The sequence below is a fragment of the Ascaphus truei genome, chromosome 3, assembly GCF_040206685.1.
Source record: "Ascaphus truei isolate aAscTru1 chromosome 3, aAscTru1.hap1, whole genome shotgun sequence".
Classification (NCBI taxonomy): domain Eukaryota; kingdom Metazoa; phylum Chordata; class Amphibia; order Anura; family Ascaphidae; genus Ascaphus; species Ascaphus truei.
In genome coordinates, this window is record NC_134485.1 from 346,910,526 (window position 1) to 346,928,657 (window position 18,132).

The following is an 18,132-nucleotide window of genomic DNA, read 5'->3' on the forward strand; positions in this document are numbered from 1 at the left end:
GCTGAGAGACCCGGCGTTGCCCGTGAGTTACATTTAGCGCTAGGAAAAGGGGGGGGGGGGGGAAAGGAGGGGAGGGGGGGGAAAGGAGGGGAGGGGGGGGACAGTGGACAGGAGGGGGGGGGACAGTGGAAAGGAGGGGGGGACAGTGGCCGGGGGGAGGGGGGGTCAGTGGCCGGGTGGGGGGGGGGGGCAGTGGAAAGGACAGTGGACAGGAGGGGATGGGAGGGGGGGGAGAGTGGACAGGAGGGGGGGGACAGTGGACAGGAGGGGATGGGAGGGGGGGAGAGTGGACAGGAGGGGGGGGGAAGAGTGGACAGGAGGGGGCGTGACAGTGGACAGGAGGGGGAGTGACAGTGGACAGGAGGGGGAGTGACAGTGGACAGGAGGGGGAGTGAGAGTGGACAGGAGGGGGGGGGGAGAGTGGACAGGAGGGGGGGGGGAGAGTGGACAGGAGGGGGGGGGGAGAGTGGACAGGAGGGGGGGGGGGAGAGTGGACAGGAGGGGGGGGGGAGAGTGGACAGGAGGGGGGGGGGGGAGAGTGGACAGGAGGGGGGGGGGGAGAGTGGACAGGAGGGGGGGTGACAGTGGACAGGAGGGGGGTTGGTTTGCTTTAAATTGACGGTATCCCTCCTCTCCACTCCCCCTGTATCTTTCTCCGCTCCTGACCCCCCCGCCCCCCCCCCCCCCATGTGTAGCCTCCGGTCCCCACTCTACAGTGTCTGAGACACAGTGTAACACACACACACACGCACACACACACACACACACACAGTGTCACACACACACACACCTCCTTCTGGCCACCGCCATGTTAGTTAGTCCACGAGGGAGGAAGGGGTCCTTCCGTCCGCCGCCATCTTAGGTGCCGCGTGGCAGCGGTAGGCTGCCCTGGCCAATGCCTGTCCCCGCGCCAGGGAGGTGAGCGGGAGGGAGGTGAGCGGGAGGTGAGTGGAGGGAGCGGGAGGTGAGTGGAGGCAGCGGCAGGCTGCCCTGCCCACTGCCTGTCCCCGCGCCGGGGAGGTGAGTGGAGGGAGCGGGAGGTGAGTGGAGGGAGCAGGAGGTGAGTGGAGGGAGCAGGAGGTGAGTGGAGGCAGCGGCAGGCTGCCCTGCCCACTGCCTGTCCCCGCCGGGGAGGTGAGTGGAGGGAGCGGGAGGTGAGTGGAGGGAGCGGCAGGCTGCCCTGCCCACTGCCTGTCCCCGCGCCAGGGAGGTGAGTGGAGCGGGAGGTGAGTGGAGGCAGCGGCAGGCTGCCCTGCCCACTGCCTGTCCCCGCGCCGGGGAGGGAGTTGAGCGGGAGGGAGGTGAGTGGAGCGGGAGGTGGAGGGAGGTGAGTGTGATGGGGGGGAGAGGACAGAGAGAGAGGTGTGTGTGTGTGTGTGTGTGTGTGTCCCTGTGTGTCCTTTGGCCTGTCACTCCGCCTCAGGCCAATGAGAGGTGTGCGGGGGCGGGCGGGCCAAGGGACCAATGAGATTGCCGCTACGGACACAGGCCATGCAGACATACAGTGCTTTCAGAAATATATAGTAGATGCAGTTCTGGGAACACCTGGCATAGAGCAGAAGGAGCGGCTCAGCGAGTCAAGACACTGACTCTAAACAATGACACAGAGTTTGAATCAGTGGAACCTTGTTCAATTACCGGTGTCAGCTCCTTGTGACTTTGGGCTATTCACTTTATCTCCCTGTGCCTCAGGCCCCAAAGTCATAGATTGTAAGCTCAGACAGACAAATCCTGTGTGCTGCATACCGCACACTATACTGTAATTGTGTATCCCATTGAGAGAAAAGCACTGTATGAAATAAAGTTATTATGAACATTGTGTCCCTAGAAGCCATCCAATTTCTTTTACCGCAATTGTAGTGAGCGCGACTTCACGTGCTGCGTGAACAAAGTGCAGTAGCTGATAAAGGGCGGCCATAGTGCGCGCGAGCACAATGCAGAGCAACCGCGCGGCAGATTTTTCAAAGACAAATGATTGTGTCTGTTCGCGCGGCGGTCCCATCACGGCCGCGTCACGTGAACGGTTCAGCCAATGAGAGTGAACCAGCCTTGTGACACGTTCGCATCTCAGTGCACCCATCGCTCTGGCGACAGGCGTGCGTGACGCCATGTGCTCCAGCGCGCGTGCCTACTATAATCTTAGTTTTATAATGGGTTTTTTTAAGCCCCTGAGACCGTGTGGCTGAAAAGAAGACAGACGCAAAGATACAGAGTCTGCCATATGCAAGACAGAGGATGAGCCGAGTCAGCGAATGGATGCAGAGCCCATCTCCTGCAAGTCATGGGGTAGACTAGATGGAGGCAAGGACACATGGGCCATCATCTCAGAGGAGCCACAATGGCTTAAGAGATGGGCAAAGCATTACAGGGCCTGTAAATGCATTGAGGAAACTGCATTCAGGCCTCGAGTCGGAAACACACAGAGGACCGTATGACAGAAGAATTGATCAGAGATGCAGGGCATTTCACCTCTAGGACAGGACGACGCAGGGTACTGACCGGTGCAGTTGATGTCTCCGACAGATACACGAAAGGTGAAGTTGGGTTGGTGGGCCTGTCCCTCAGCTTTGAGCAGGTCATACACGGGGGTCTTCCCTATCCGAGTCCCATATTCCTGCAGTAAGCTGATCGGGGTCTTCCCAGGACTCGACGCCAGCATCTGCTCTACACTGCAGAGGAAGAAGACCATTATTAGAGGGAGGCATGTGGTCACTGCCACTGCATGGGGAGAGTGCGACCAGAAAGTGAAACGGGATGTGAAGTGGTCAGAACACATATGGCACAGGGAGGGAGCCAGCCATCCAAGCACACAGGGCACGCGCGTGTGGGGTTGCGCAGGCCATCAATGTATAGTGTACTCGCTTGTGGGGGGGTGGTAGGTAGGGTGTGTGCAGGTGGTAGAGGCATACAATGTGGGGGATGCCAGCGGTTGTCGCAGCACGCAATGGGGGCGGGGGGGGGGGGGAGACACGGGGAGAAAGATATGCAGGCCAACGCAGAACGCAATGGGGGGATGCAGGTTGTCGTAGTGTGCAATGGGGGGGGGCATACAGGCTGCAGCAGCGCGCAATGGGGGGGGGGCATACAGGCTGCAGCAGCGCGCAATGGGGGGGCATACAGGCTGCAGCAGCGCGCAATGGGGGGGCATATAGGCTGCCGCAGCGCGCAATGGGGAGGCATATAGGCTGCCGCAGCGCGCAATGGGGAGGCATATAGGCTGCCGCAGCGCGCAATGGGGAGGCATACAGCCTGCCGCAGCGCGCAATGGGGAGGCATACAGGCTGCCGCAGCGCGCAATGGGGAGGCATAAAGGCTGCAGCAGCGCGCAATGGGGAGGCATACAGGCTGCAGCAGCGCGCAATGGGGAGGCATACAGGCTGCAGCAGCGCGCAATGGGGAGGCATACAGGCTGCAGCAGCGTGCAATGGGGACACATACAGGCCGCAGCAGCGCGCAATGGGGAGGCATACAGGCTGCAGCAGCGCGCAATGGGGAGGCATACAGGCTGCAGCAGCGCGCAATGGGGGGATGCAGGCTGTCGCAGCGTGCGATGGGGGGGTGCAGGCTGTCGCAGCGTGCAATGGGGGGATGCAGGCTCTCGCAGTGTGCAATGGGGGGATGCAGGCTGTCGCAGCGTGCGATGGGGGGATGCAGGCTGTCGCAGCGTGCCATGGGGGGATGCAGGCTGTCGCAGCGTGCGATGGGGGGATGCAGGCTGTCGCAGCGTGCGATGGGGGGATGCAGGCTTTCGCAGCGTGCGATGGGGGGATGCAGGCTGTCGCAGTGTGCAATGGGGGATGCAGGCTGTCGCAGCGTGCAATGGGGGGATGCAGGCTCTCGCAGCGTGCAATGGGGGGATGCAGGCTGTCGCAGCGTGCAATGGGGGGATGCAGGCTGTCGCAGCGTGCAATGGGGGGATGCAGGCTGTCGCAGCGTGCAATGGGGGGATGCAGGCTGTCGCAGCGTGCAATGGGGGGATGCAGGCTGTCGCAGCGTGCAATGGGGGGATGCAGGCTGTCACAGCATATAAAGAGGGGATGAAGGTTATACAGATTGTACATCGGCACTGAGGGTTGTTTGTGAAGGAAAGGTACAGATGTTACCTGGGGGACCCGGAACACTGCTGGTTCTCACAGGCCTCCTTCTCGCTCATTCCCTCCTGCTCTCCGCTCGCCAGCAACAATAGCTGGGGCGGGAAGCATGGCCCAAAGTACAAGAGCTCCGGCCGCCGCGGGGTACACTGGGAATTGTGGTCCCCTTTCTCCCCTCTTTAAAAGACTACGCACCTCCTGAGACTACATCCCCCACGTTCAACTTCTAAGTGACACACCGCCCGTTGCGGCAGCCAATCAAGAGCGGTTTGGGCTTCCTTTTCCATGTGATTGGTTACAATTCCAGAGTGAGGCAAGGGAAGGCGGAACGCACTCGTTATGCCATGACATGACGTCGTCAGATTCTACCCCCTCCTAAACACCTCCCACTAAGCCACGCGGCGCTGCTTCTCCCCTCTGAATGGCTGAGTCTCCAACCAGGCTACCGATTGGTTGCTAGGGGCCACCCAGGAGTGTAATTACCGCCAGACTCGTCCCTCCACCTTCTGATTGGCTGACATGGAAAAGCTCGCCTGCCGATTCGTTGTCTGCCTGTCGAGGGGCGGGGCTCTGAGGCAGCTGCTGGAGATGGAGGGTTCGCTGCTGAAATGGACAAATTACCTGACAGGTACCTATAGCCCCGGCCGTATGTACAGAGCACTGACCACTACCTAGTGTGCGCTGGTCATTACCTTGTTATGTATGTACACACGTGCAGAGCGTTGGCCCTGTGTGTGTGTGTGTCTGTCTGTGTGTGTGTCTGCGTCTGTGCGTATACCCTGGCTATTACCTTGTGTATGTATGTACACACGTGTAGAGCGGTGTGTGTGTGTGTGTGTGTGTCTGTCTGTGTCTGTCTGTGTGTGTGTCTGTGTGTGTCTGGCTATTACCTTGTGTGTGTGTGTGTGTGTGTGTGTGTGTGTGTGTGTGTGTGTGTGTGTGTGTGTGTGTGTGTGTGTGTGTGTGTGTGTGTGTGAGATGCACTCACGGTACTTGCAGTCACACTTTTTGCACAGCAAACCAGCAACAACAGACCAGTATAACTACAAAAACCGCAGATAACTACAAAGATAAAGTAGTGGCACTGGTCTTCCACATACAAAAAGATGTTTAATAAACAGGAATCTTTGTACATACACTACATAGTATGTGTGTATGTATATGTATTTCTAAAAATGTTTTACCAGGAAGTAATATAGTGAGAGTCCCTGCTCTGAAGAGCTTACAATCTAATTGGTAGGAGGAACATACAGATACAGTAGGAGGGTGTTCTGGTAAGTGCGTTTATGTATGAGATGTATAGTATCAGCCATGGAGCTACTTGTATGCTTCCTTAAGCAGTGTGTTTTAAGGTGGGTCTTAAAGGTGGATAGAGAGGCTACTAGTCGGGTATTGAGGGGAAGGGCATTCCAGATGAGTGGGGCAGTCAGTGAGAAAGGTTTAAGACGAGAGAGGGCTTTAGACACAAAAGGGGTAGAGAGAAGACATCCTTGAGCAGAACGCAAGAGTTGGGATGGTGCATAGCGAGAGATTAGGGCTGAGATGTAAGGAGGGGCAGAAGAGGGTAAAGCTTTAAAGTGAGGAGGAGAATTGAGTGTGTGATACGGGATTTGATAGGAAGCCAAGAGAGGGATTTCAGCAGGGGAGACGCTGAGACAGATTTCTGAAAGAGTAGAGTGATTTTGGCAGCAGCATTTAGGATAGATTATAGGGGAGACAGCAGGAGGTTACAGTAGTCGAGACGGGAGAGAATGAGGGTCTGTGTCAGAGTTTTTGCAGTCGAGCAACAGAGGAAAGGGCGTATCTTGGTAATATTGCGGAGGAAAAAAATTAAAGGTTTTAGCTACCTTTTGAATGTCGAGTGTGACCCCTAGGCAGCGTGCTTGGGCTGCTGGGTGAATGATAGTACTTCCAACAGTAATGTGGAAGGAGGTAGTAGGGCCAGGTTTGGGAGGGAGTATGAGGAGCTCTGTACATTTTTCCATGTTAAGTTTAAGTCGTCGGAGGGCCATCCAGGATGATATAGCAGAGAGACATTCCGAAACTTTAGTCTGTACAGCAGATGCAAGGTCAGGGGTAGAAAAGTAAATTTGTGTGTTGTCAACATAGAGATGATATTTGAACTCAAGAGATGTGATTAGATCACCTAGAGAGAGTGTGAAAAGAGAAGAGGTCCCAGGACAGAACCCTGGGGTACCCCCACAGAGAGATCGATGGTGGAGGTGTTGGCAAAAGACACACTGAAAGTACGATGGGAGAGGTAAGAGGAGATATAAGATAGAGCTTTGTTACGAGTCCCAAAGAATGGAGAATGTGAAGGAAAAGAGGGTGTCCACAGTATCAAATGCTGCAGAGAGGTCGAGTTATATGAGCAGAGTGTAATGACCTCTGTCTTTAGCAGCATGGAGGTCATTAGTTATTTTAGTGAGGGCTGTTTCAGTGGAGTGAGCAGTGCGGAAGCCAGATTGTAGAGCGTCTAGGAGAGAATAGGTATTGGGAAAATGGAGCAAGCGAGAGAATTCAAGACCTTCAAGGAGTTTAGAGGCAAAAGGCAGGAAGGAGACAGGCTGCTAATTAGAAAGGATGGTAGGGTCAAGCTTGCTGTTATTTGAGTAATGATATAACTGTTGCATGTTTGAATGAAGTGGGAAAGGTACCAAAGTAGAGAGAGGAGTTAAAAATGTGTGTTAGTGTTGGGATTATAGTAAGAGCAAGAGGTTTTAGGAGATGGGAGGGAATGGGGTCAGGAGGGCTGGTGGTAGAGGGAAAGGAGGAGATCAGCAACAACACATCCTCCTCTGTGACAGAGGAAAAAGAGTCAAGGAAGGCAAGAGGAGAGTTAGGAAGAGGTGTAGGATGGGAGGAGGATACAGAGGGTATGTCCTGACGTATGGATCCCACCTTTTCCTTGAAATATTCAGCAAAGTCCTGAGGTGAGATGGAGGAAGAAGAACAGGCAGCAGAGAGTGGTCTGAGTAGGGAGTACAAGACAGAGAAGAGTGGGCGTGGATTAGACATGGGCGTGTTGATTAGTGGAGAAAAGTAGATTTGTTTAGCTTGAGAGAGGGCAGAGTTGAAACAGGATAGCATAAATTTGTAGTGAAGGAAGTCTATGAGAGTGTGAGATTTCCTCCAGAGGCATTAAGAGGAACGAGTGCAGGAACGCAGAATGCACGTGTGGGACATGTAGATCAAGAGAGGAGGATAGGGCAGAGTTGTAGTTCCTGACCACATTGTCAGGGTCTGGAGCAGAACAGAGAGGAGAGGGAGGAGCGTAAAGTGGAATCAAAAGCTGGTAGGTTAATAGAGTGCAGGTCTCTGCAGAAACGAGGGGTAGATGGAGGTGGAGAAGGGGAGAAGTGAGAGAGCAGAAATGAGATGAGGTGATGGTCAGAAAGAGGAAGGGGAAATGGAGAAATCAGAGAGAAAAAAGTTTAGTATATATAAGAGAATTCCCACAAAAGCATGCAATTACCAAAGTATACAAATTTATTAACATTAAAAAACAGCTTTAAAAAATGAGTGGAAAAAGAGGGATTGGTGGGGCCACAACCCCGTAGAAAAAAAGGAACTCACCAGATATAAAAAATGAAAACTAAAAAAACACGAGACAAAATAAAAAAAAAGACAGGGCATCTCCTCCCACGCGTTTCGCACCGAATAGGCGCTTTCTCAAGGAGTACTCATTGTGAAAGCGCCTATTCCGTGCAAAACGCGTTTTTTTGTATGTAATTAATAAACCGTTTTCATTTTTTACATCTGGTGATTTCCTCTTTTTCTACGGGCTTGCGGTCCCACCAATCCTTCTATTTCCGCTTTGGCATTTTTTCATGTGCTTGGAGACACGCACACGGGCAGTATGGATCCTCCCATAGAACCTGCTGATTGAGCACTTAGCCAGTTGAAGGAGAGACGGTGAACTACAGGGAGCACAAGTGGCTCCACACCGATCTTGAATACGAGGTATCGGGGGAGACCATTGATCCCAGCCACGACGTATAGGTAAAACTTTTGCCCCTATTTGACTAGCCGGGTAGGTCAGATATATTACCTAAGACGAGTCCTCTTTTCTCCTTTCAACCTAATAGGCTATTCTATCCCTTAGATGCCAATTGTACTTATCCCAATTTTTGTATACCCCATCATTGAAATATAACAGAGACTTATTTTTGGGGTGCTTTTCCTTGAGCTTTTATTCGGCTTTTTTCTTTTGCTGTTAAAAAAAAGAGCCCCTCAAAAAAACCTGAAAACCTCCTACACAGTATAAACTATGCTGTCCTACAAATAACAGGTTGTAATAGAGTCTCTATGTATGAGCTCTAAAGCTGAACCCTATAATAGAGTATACACATTATAATGAAAGACAGAAATTCCCAGTGCTACATCCAATGTGACAAAATACATAGTAAAATACTTCAATATTAGTTTACTCGTGAATAAGGGTCATTTAGTTAAACCATCACCTCATCTTATTCTCTCTATCTCGCTTCTCCCCTTCTCCACCTCCATCTACCCCCCGGTTCTGCAGAAACCTGCGCTCTATTCACTTACCTGACTTTGAGTCAACTTTAAGCTCCTCCCTCTCCTCTCTCAGCTCTGCTACAGACCCTGACAACCTGGTCAGGAACTACAACTCTGTCTTGTCCTCGTCTCTTGATCTACATGCCCCGCTTTCTCTCTGCCGCACTCGCCCTTCTAACCCTAGACCCTGGCTAAATTCCCACACGCGCATGCTGCGTTCCTCCACTCGTTCCTCTGAACGCCTCTGGAGGAAGTCTCACACTCTCGCAGACTTCCTTCACTATACATTTATGCTATCCTGTTTCAACTCTGTCCTCTCGCAAGCTAAACAAGCCTACTTTTCTGCACTAATCAACATGCACAAGTCTAACCCACGCCGACTGTTCTCTGTCTTTGATACTCTACTCAAACCACCCTCAGCTGCCTCTCCTTCCTCCATCTCCGCTCAGGACTTTGCTGACTATTTTAAGGAAAAGGTGGAATCCATACGGCAGAACATCCCCTCTGTTTCTTCCTCCCATCCTACACCTCTTCCTAACTCTCCTCCTGCCTTCCTTGACTCTTTTCCCACTGTCTCAGAGGAGGATGTGTCGCTGTTGATCGCCTCTTCTCCCTCTACCACTTTCTCTCTTGACCCCATTCCCTCCCATCTCCTAAAACCTCTAGCTCCTACTATAATCCCTACGCTCACACACATTTTTAACTCCTCCCTCTGCTCTGGAATCTTTCCATCCTCCTTCAAACATGCAACAGTCATACCATTACTCAAAAACAGCAAGCTTGACCCTACCTGTCTTTCTAACTATCGACCTGTCTCCCTCCTGCCTTTTGCCTCTAAACTCCTTGAACGTCTTGTATTCTCTCGCTTGCTCCATTTTCTCAACACCTATTCTCTCCTAGACCCTCTACAATCTGGCTTCCGCACTGCTCACTCCACCGAAACAGCCCTCACTAAAATAACTGACGACCTCCATGCTGCCAAAGACAGAGGTCATTACACTCTGCTCATATTACTCGACCTCTCTGCAGCATTTGACACAGTGGACCACCCTCTTCTCCTCCACATTCTCCATACTCTAGGTATTCGGAACAAAGCTCTATCCTGGATCTCATCCTACCTCTCCCATCGTACTTTTAGTGTCTCTTCTGCTAACACCTCCTCCTCCTCTATTGATCTCTCTGTGGAGGTACCCCAGGGCTCTGTCCTGGGATTTCTTCTCTTTTCTCTGTACACACTCTCTCTAGGTGACCTAATAACATCTTTTGGGTTTAATTATCACCTCTATGCCGACGACACACAAATATACTTTTCAACACCTGACCTTACACCTGCTGTACAAACCAAAGTTTCTGAATGTCTCTCTGCTATATCATCCTGGATGGCCCTCCGCCGCCTTAAACTCAACATGGCTAAAACAGAGCTCCTCATACTTCCTCCCAAACCTGGCCCTACTACCTCCTCCACATTATTGTTGGAACTACAATCATTCACCCAGTAGCCCAAGCACGCTGCCTAGGGGTCACACTCGACTCCTCTCTCACATTCGCCCCTCACATTCAAAACATTTCTAAAACTTGTTGCTTTTTCCTCCGCAATATAACAAAGATACGCCCTTTCCTCTGTTGCTCGACTGCTAAAACTCTGACTCAGGCCCTCATTCTCTCCCGTCTTGATTACTGTAACCTGCTGCTGTCCGGCCTTCCTGCCTCTCACCTGTCTCCCCTACAATCTATCCTAAATGCTGCTGCCAGAATCACTCTACTCTTTCCTAGATCTGTCTCAGCATCTCCCCTCATGAAATCCCTCTCCTGGCTTCCGATCAAATCCCGCATCTCACACTCCATTCTTCTCCTCACTTTTAAAGCTTTACATTCTTCTGCCCCTCCTTACATCTCATCCCTAATTTCTCGTTATGCACCATCCAGACTCTTGGGTTCTTCTCAAGGATGTCTTCTTTCTACCCCCTTTGTATCTAAAGCGCTCTCCCGCCTTAAACCTTTTTCACTGACTGCCCCACACTTCTGGAATGCCCTTCCCCTCAGTACCCGACTAGCACCCTCTCTATCCACCTTTAAGACCCACCTTAAGACACACTTGCTTAAAGAAGCATATGAATAGCACTGTGGATATTCTCAACACGATACATAAAGCTTGGCCCCCTGCAGACGCACTTACCAGAACTCCCTCCTACTGTCTCTGTACGTTCTCCCTACCTACCAATTAGACTGTAAGCTCCTCGGGGCAGGGACTCCTCTTCCGAAATGTTACTTTTATGTCTAAAGCACTTATTCCCATGATCTGTTATTTATATTATCTGATTACCACATGTATTACTACTGTGAAGCGCTATGTACATTAATGGCGCTATATAAATAAAGACATACAATACAATACAATACAAACCCTTTGGCCAACGCGTTGTAAGCCTGCAGCCACGTCACGGCATGACCAGCATGTGAAAATTCTCGTTTACCTCTGCTGGAGGGAGAATGACCGCAGTGGGCCTGTTCTACATAGGAACATGAAAAAACCTGCTAGTTTAAAAAGTGGGGTGAGCTTAAACCCTGGGAGGAGGGGCCACTAACCTCCAAACAACTGATACCAGTTGAAAATTTTAATGAATAAACACACAATCCCAGCAAGCTCAAAACCCACCACAGTGTGTATGTATGTATGTATGTATGTATACACACACACACACACACACATACACACACACACACACACACACACACACACACACACACACACAAACAGAATCCCACTCAAAACACTGAAAAATAACTAATCTACAAAATATATAAATATAAAGAGTCAAAATCAGAGAATCAAATGGATTTTAATAAAGCACCAAAGTAACACTAACAATTAAAAAACATATAGAAAAACGGACCACTCTGAGAACCTCCAAAGAACACATAAAAACAGGAAAAATGAACCAAAACCTCTGAATAGGCAATAAAAATTGGTACCACTGGCAAAATCCACAATAGGAGACCAGAAAGAGGGAAACAAAATGTTTAAACTCCCCTATCCCTCACTATGTGAATAGGCTAAATCAGTGGAACAACAATAACACACCATATATAAGAATAAATGCTAGCTGCTATATAATATTACCTAATACAGTGTACTGATATAAGGAGAAATAACCAACCACTAAAGATATAGCTAAATAAGCTTATAGGTATATATACAGATTAGCAACTATGCATATATAAAGGGGTGAGATGGATAAACAGGATAAAAAATACACAATAGTTTGTTTACTCATTGCAAACAAAACAGGGTAAATAATCGGACTATATCAAGGAGATGTGCCTGTATCTTGTAAACATTGCTATAATAATACTCCCCAAGTCGAGCCAAGCAAGTAAATATACAGTATATACAGGCAAATCAATCTATAAAAAAGTGGTATAATAACCACAAGAGAAAGCGGGTAATACTCAGCTGGAATGGAATAGTGACCAAGAGACCAAGATGTTGTGTGACCCCCGCTGAGCAACAGAGTCCTTCATGGAGCCCATGCAGAAAATCATCCTGCCCCACACTTTGTCCAAAAACAGCACAAATATTCCCAATAAAGAAAAGTTCGTTGGAGGTCTCTCAGTGTCCAAAACACACAATGCGTTTCGCCCATAAGGTGGGCTTCTTCCCGGAATGAGTAAAGTGCAAGTAGAACAAGGCGCATTAAATACAAAAGTTAAAAACCACCGCGGTATCCACCCCCTCTCCCCCACCAATCAGATCGTCCGGTGTAGTCACATGATGGAGATGACATCAGCAGCACATCTGATCGCGGTTGTGCAGTTGAGAATGAGATGGCAGGATACTCCTTATGAAATGTTCAGCAGCTGGTATAATGATGCGGTCCCTCCACTGCAATCAAGATTCGCCGATCTCCCTGTCACAGTAATAGGCAGCACAGCATGTAGTCCAATAACTGAACCAGAGTGTTGCTATAGGGATAACTGCAAAGCGTCTCGCTAATCCGCATTCATATGTCCCCTTCAACACATACTTCAGTCTGACTTTTTCAGACTCGAAAACTGGATTTCCCAAAACAAACTGTTTTTAAACACTGACAAGACTGTAACAATGGTATTTGGGACCAAGACTACATTTTTAAAGCTTCCAGCGACTGAGCTCCAGATTAGAACCAACACTAACACCACCCTAACTCCTGTTACTAGTTTTAAATACCTGGGCATATGGTTTGACTCCCACTTAACATTCGGGATGCACATTGATACCCTGACAACCAAGACTTATGCCAAACTAGGGGTACTTTACAGGAACAAATCCTCCCTAAGTCTCCTGGTCAGAAAACTTATCGCACAGCAGATGCTAATGCCAATTATTGACTATGGAGACATAGTATATGGCTCGGCACCTCAAACCCACCGTAGCAAACTTGACACCCTCTACAATTCAATTTGTCGTTTTGTTCTCCAATGCAACTACAACACACATCACTGCGAAATGCTCAAAGAACTAGATTGGTCATCACTCGAGTCTAGGCGCAAAGTTCACCTTTCCTGTCTTGCCTTCAAATACTTTCTGGGCAAGCTACCCAGCTACCTGAACAAGCTCCTCACCCCTACCACATGCAGCACCTATCACCTGAGATCAGACTCCAAAAGACTGTTCATGGTCCCAAGGCTCAACAAAGTATCTGGCCGCTCCTCCTTCTCTTACCGTGCACCCCAAAACTGGAACAACCTACCGGAGACTCTCACATCCACCTCCAGTTTAAGTTCTTTTAAATCTAAGGCTGTCACACATTTTAATCTGGTCTGTAACTGTTTCATACGCCCATAATATATATTATCTTTAACTGTGCACGCAATGTCTTGTATATAATGTATACCCTGCTCATTTATGTAACTGTATTTGTAAACATGTATTTGTCATCATAACTCTGTGCCCAGGACATACTTGAAAACGAGAGGTAACTCTCAATGTATTACTTCCTGGTAAAATATTTTATAAATAAATAAATTATGCAGCCCAAATCTCTTGTAGCTTCAGAATGTGTGAAATTACTGATGTATAGAGCAGGACAATTACGGAATTATATATTCTTGTTGAACAATTAGTATAAATATACCTAGTATATAAAAAGGTAAAGAAAAGAATATTAGTGAGTGCAAACAATATATCTAATAATAAATGGATAAGGATTTGGAGAAAGTTTTGCACCAAAAAGAATGTTGTTTCATTGTGCAACTTAATACAATGCTACCTTTTGGTCTAAATGATTAATTGGGATTTGCTATGTTTCTTTGATCCTGTTTATGGTTCTATAAATGGATATTGAATCCATTTGATTCTCTGATTTTGACTCTTTATATTTATATATTTTGTAGATTACGGTTATTTTTGAGTGCTTTGAGCGGGATTCTGTTTGTCTTTTGTTGGTTTATATATTAATTTCATCCCCAGCACCATCAGTTAATATAGACTATTTGTCTTATTTTGATACACTGACTGATTTTGGATACCGTTTATTGTTTAGAAGTGTGAGCGACACCGGGTGGCCGCTCCAACCCAATAAAAATCCAGAACGGCACCAGGCAAGGCTGCCCCCTTTCCCTTTTACTCTTCGCCTTATCTATAGAGCCCCTAGCCGCTCGGATCAGAACTGAACCCACTGTAAAAGGTATACTAGTCGGAGACAGGGAATATAAAATCTCCCTGTTCGCCGATGACATTATTCTTACCCTATCAGATCCCCTCACCTCCCTCCCCAACCTAGAGAAACTCCTAGACCAATTTGGCCACCTATCAGACTATAAAGTTAACACAGACAAGTCAGAGGCCCTCAATATTTCCCTACCGAACCCCATATGGACAGCCCTACAAAAGAAATTTAAATATAAGTGGAATAGTTCCCACATTAAGTATTTAGGGATAAAAATAGCGAGCTCATATGGCTCACTATACCAGACCAATTACCCTCCCCTTTTCCGTCAGATCAAAAGAGATCTTGAGGCCTGGCAGACCCACCAGATCTCCTGGTTCGGCAGAATAGTTTCCACCAAAATGAATATCCTTCCCCGTTTGCTCTACTATTTTCAGACCCTCCCTGTCCCTGTTCCACTAGCAGAACTGAGGAATATCCAGACCCATATTCTGCGTTTCGTCTGGCAGCAACGGAGAGCCAGGGTCCCACGGTCGGTACTCTTGGCGTCGAGCACGAGGGGGGGTCTGGGGGCGCCGGATGTAGTCCAATATTACCAGTCAGCCCAGCTGAGGCAGGCCGTGGTTTGGAACAACTCCCCGACCTCTAATTGCTGGTTAGAGATAGAGACGCACCACGCGTCCCCCACCCCCCTCTCGGCCCTACTATGGACCCAAGTCCACAAAAGTAGGAAGCCTCTGAGATTCAACCTGGGGGCGATGAGATGTACGTGGTCGACATGGTTATAAACCAAAGGGAAATATGGCCTAGCTTCAACCCCCTCTCAATTGACTCCCTTATTCGGGAACCCGGACTTCCGACCCGGCTGTTCCCGATCCCAATTCAGCCAATTTCAAGGCCTAAATATCAGAGTGTTTGCGGACTTACTGGAAGACGATGAGGTCATGCCCCTCCGGGAACTGCGAATCAAACTAGCGTCCCCTGATCTCCCTATATTCCAATACCTACAGATTAGGCACTTTCTGAGAACCCAATCCCCTAGTCTAAAATTCCCTCCGCGCTCCAGATTTGAGACCCTATGCCTCAGAGGCGAGTACCAAAGGGGCCTCATCTCGGAGATATATAAAACACTGGAGGCGGCTCAGCCCCCCCCTAACCATTCATACATGCAAAGGTGGAGCGAAGATCTGAACACTAATATGGACCTTGAGGACTGGGAGGATATCTGGGAGGCAGCTACCAAAACATCAATCTGTACCGTCACAAAAGAAAACATCTACAAAATACTATTTCACTGGTACCTGACCCCGAGTAGACTGAGCCAGATCTACCCAGGCACCTCCGACGAGTGCTGGAGGGGATGTGGTCAAAGGGGGGACATGTCCCACATTTGGTGGACATGCCCGGAGATCCAAAGATTTTGGACCCGGATCCAGAGCCTCCTGACCGAGACTCTGGATGTAGAAATACCTTTGGACCCCCTGACCTACGTGCTGGGAAAGCCAATCGACGACCTCCCCCCCCCCCCCCCTATCGCTAGACTCACAGCAGCGATCCTAACGGCCGCCAGATGCTGCGTAGCAGCGGCCTGGAAGAAAATCAAAGCCCCTTCCAGAAGAACGGTAATCACTAGAATAGATGGAATTATGAGTATGGAAAGATTGACGGCAATGCTGAAGCAAAAAATGCCGCAATTTTATACAAACTGGGAACCCTGTCCGGGATCAGGTACCCCCATTCTGACACAAACTTTATCGCAGTACTAACCCCCTGACCTCCGAACCCCCAAAGCTCCCCACCTCTGCTCTTCCTCCCCCCCCTCCCCCCCCTCTCTCTGTCCAAGTCGTTCCCAACTATCCACCCCCCCTTCGTCACCCCCTCTCTTTTTCACCACTGAAAATGGGAAAATGGACTATTGTGTGTCATCAACTCTCCCCATGCTATGTACATGTACCGCGCCGTATTCCTATGATGGCTTGACTGCCAATGTCTGTAATATGTACCAATACGCTGTCTGACACCAATAAAGGAAAAATATTTAAAAAAAAAAAGAATTGTGAGCGACACCGTTTTGTGTGTTAGATGTTAAAAGGAGTGCTACTGAGCAAAATCTATACAACAAAAGACAGAAATGCCCAAATGCTACATCCAATGTGACAAAATACATAGTAAAATACTTCAATATTAGTATTCTCGTGAATACGGGTAATTGAATTAAACCCTTTGGCCAAAGCGTTATAAGCCTGCAGCCACGTCACGGTATGACCAGCATGGAGGTCCTAACAAGAACTGTGAAAATATATATACACATTATAAGGAAGGCAGTCTTGATAGACCACAGTTATGTCCAACAGCCAGACAGTTGAAATGACAGCATAAAGGTATACTCAGCAGGGAGAGTCGTAAATCCGAAAAAGATGTCCAAATTGGATGGAGTCAGACGACGCTTATCAAAGATGTAGAAGCAGTCATCACGGAGACAAAACTTCCCGCTCCCTCCTCTCCACTCTCCCTGTCTGTTTCTCCGCTCCCCCCTCTCTCTCCGCTCCTCACCCCCCCCCCCCATGCGCAGCTCCGGTCCCCACCCTACAGTGTCACACACACACACACAAACAGTGACACACACACACACAGTGTCCCACACACACACACACAGTGTCACACACACACACACACTCTCACACACACTCTCACACACTCACACTCTCCCATACACACACACACAGTGGACAGGAGGAGGGGGGGGGTAGGGAGAGTGGAACGTCCGTCGATCCGAACAGGCGGCTCCCCACCTCCAGCCAGCCGTGACTGCGCACCACCACCCCACCCCCCCGCGCCCATTTCCCTCCCCACGCCGGCAAGCAGGCTCCCGTGCACGCGGCCCCCAGCTCGTGCTCCCTCAGGTGCAGACTCCCGTGCACACGGCCCTCAGCTCGCGCTCCCTCAGGCTGCCCCCTCCCCCTCCCGGCCGTCCGTTCCGCCGCTTGGTCCCGGCCGGTTGAGGCGGGAGGCGCCGGGGTGTGAGGCGGCGGGAGGCCCCGGGGTGTGAGGCGGCGGCCCTGCGGCAGGGGTGTGAGCTGGGAGGCAAGGCGGGAACAGAGGCTGGAGGCGCAGGGGTTTGAGGCCCCGGCAGCAGGGTTGTGAGCTGGGAGGGGAGGCGCAGGGGTTTGAGGCGGCGGGCCGCCGGCAGGAGTGTGAGCTGGGAGGGGTGGCTGCAGGCGCAGGGGTGCGAGGCGGCGGTTTACTTAGTTACCTGGGCGGGTGGTGGTGTGTGTGGTGGTGTGTGTGTGTGGCAGTTGGGTGAGGCGGCAGTTGGGTGACGTCCTAGAGCCACCAATCTGATTGGCCAGAGGCTGAGGACCAATCAGATTCACCACATCTAGCACCAGACTCACAAATTTCAATTTTATATATTAAGATAATTATATTAGCTATAATTCATTTTGTATATTTGAAATAATTACAAACAATATAGGAATAGATACAGGTAGTTGGAAGGGAGCCAAAGTCGCAGGAAACCTGACGGCAGAGGAAACACTGCATGATACAGAGAACTAAATGTGGAAATTGATGTAGTTAAAATAATATCACCTGTAACGAAAATGCATTGTTCAACCCTTCTGCAGCCGGAGGGGTCTGCAACACATTACTAACAGGTTAACCTTTTGGCAATCGCTGGTGCTTGCATTGCAGGGAAATTACTTTCAAGCCTCACTGATGGCAAAGGAATTAAGGGGGCATTGTGTGCTTGTATTGGGGGGAGTGTTTTTAACCCAGCCCCTAAAATGAACATGGTGCACTGTCAACATGTGCATTGTCCAAGTCTTCATTTTGTATGTTGCAAAATCAGCAATAAAAATAGTCCTTTGTCA

At 49.7% G+C, this 18,132-nt stretch overlaps 2 protein-coding genes across 5 annotated transcripts in view; one reads left to right on the plus strand and one right to left on the minus strand.

The window, feature by feature from the left end:
• Window positions 1-7,014, minus strand: part of TARBP2 (TARBP2 subunit of RISC loading complex) — a 51,835-nt gene extending 44,821 nt beyond the window's left edge. Inside the window, exons 1-2 of one of the 4 annotated variants that reach the window (XM_075591790.1) lie at window positions 6,993-7,014; window positions 2,500-2,669 (exon numbers count right to left, since the gene is read on the minus strand). In XM_075591790.1, the coding sequence (XP_075447905.1) occupies window positions 2,500-2,659 (160 nt within the window). In that variant the 5' untranslated portion in view covers window positions 2,660-2,669; window positions 6,993-7,014. Of the gene's footprint in view, window positions 1-2,499; window positions 2,670-4,103; window positions 4,425-6,992 lie in introns of those variants that run through there. The other 3 variants (XM_075591788.1, XM_075591789.1, XM_075591791.1) reach the window with 3 other exon arrangements.
• The window catches only part of LOC142490023 (pleckstrin homology domain-containing family A member 3-like), a 29,903-nt gene continuing 16,358 nt past the window's right edge, over window positions 4,588-18,132 (plus strand). Inside the window, exon 1 of the mRNA XM_075591792.1 lies at window positions 4,588-4,719. Coding sequence (XP_075447907.1) covers window positions 4,611-4,719 — 109 coding nt within the window. The 5' untranslated portion in view covers window positions 4,588-4,610. The remainder of the gene's footprint in view (window positions 4,720-18,132) is intronic.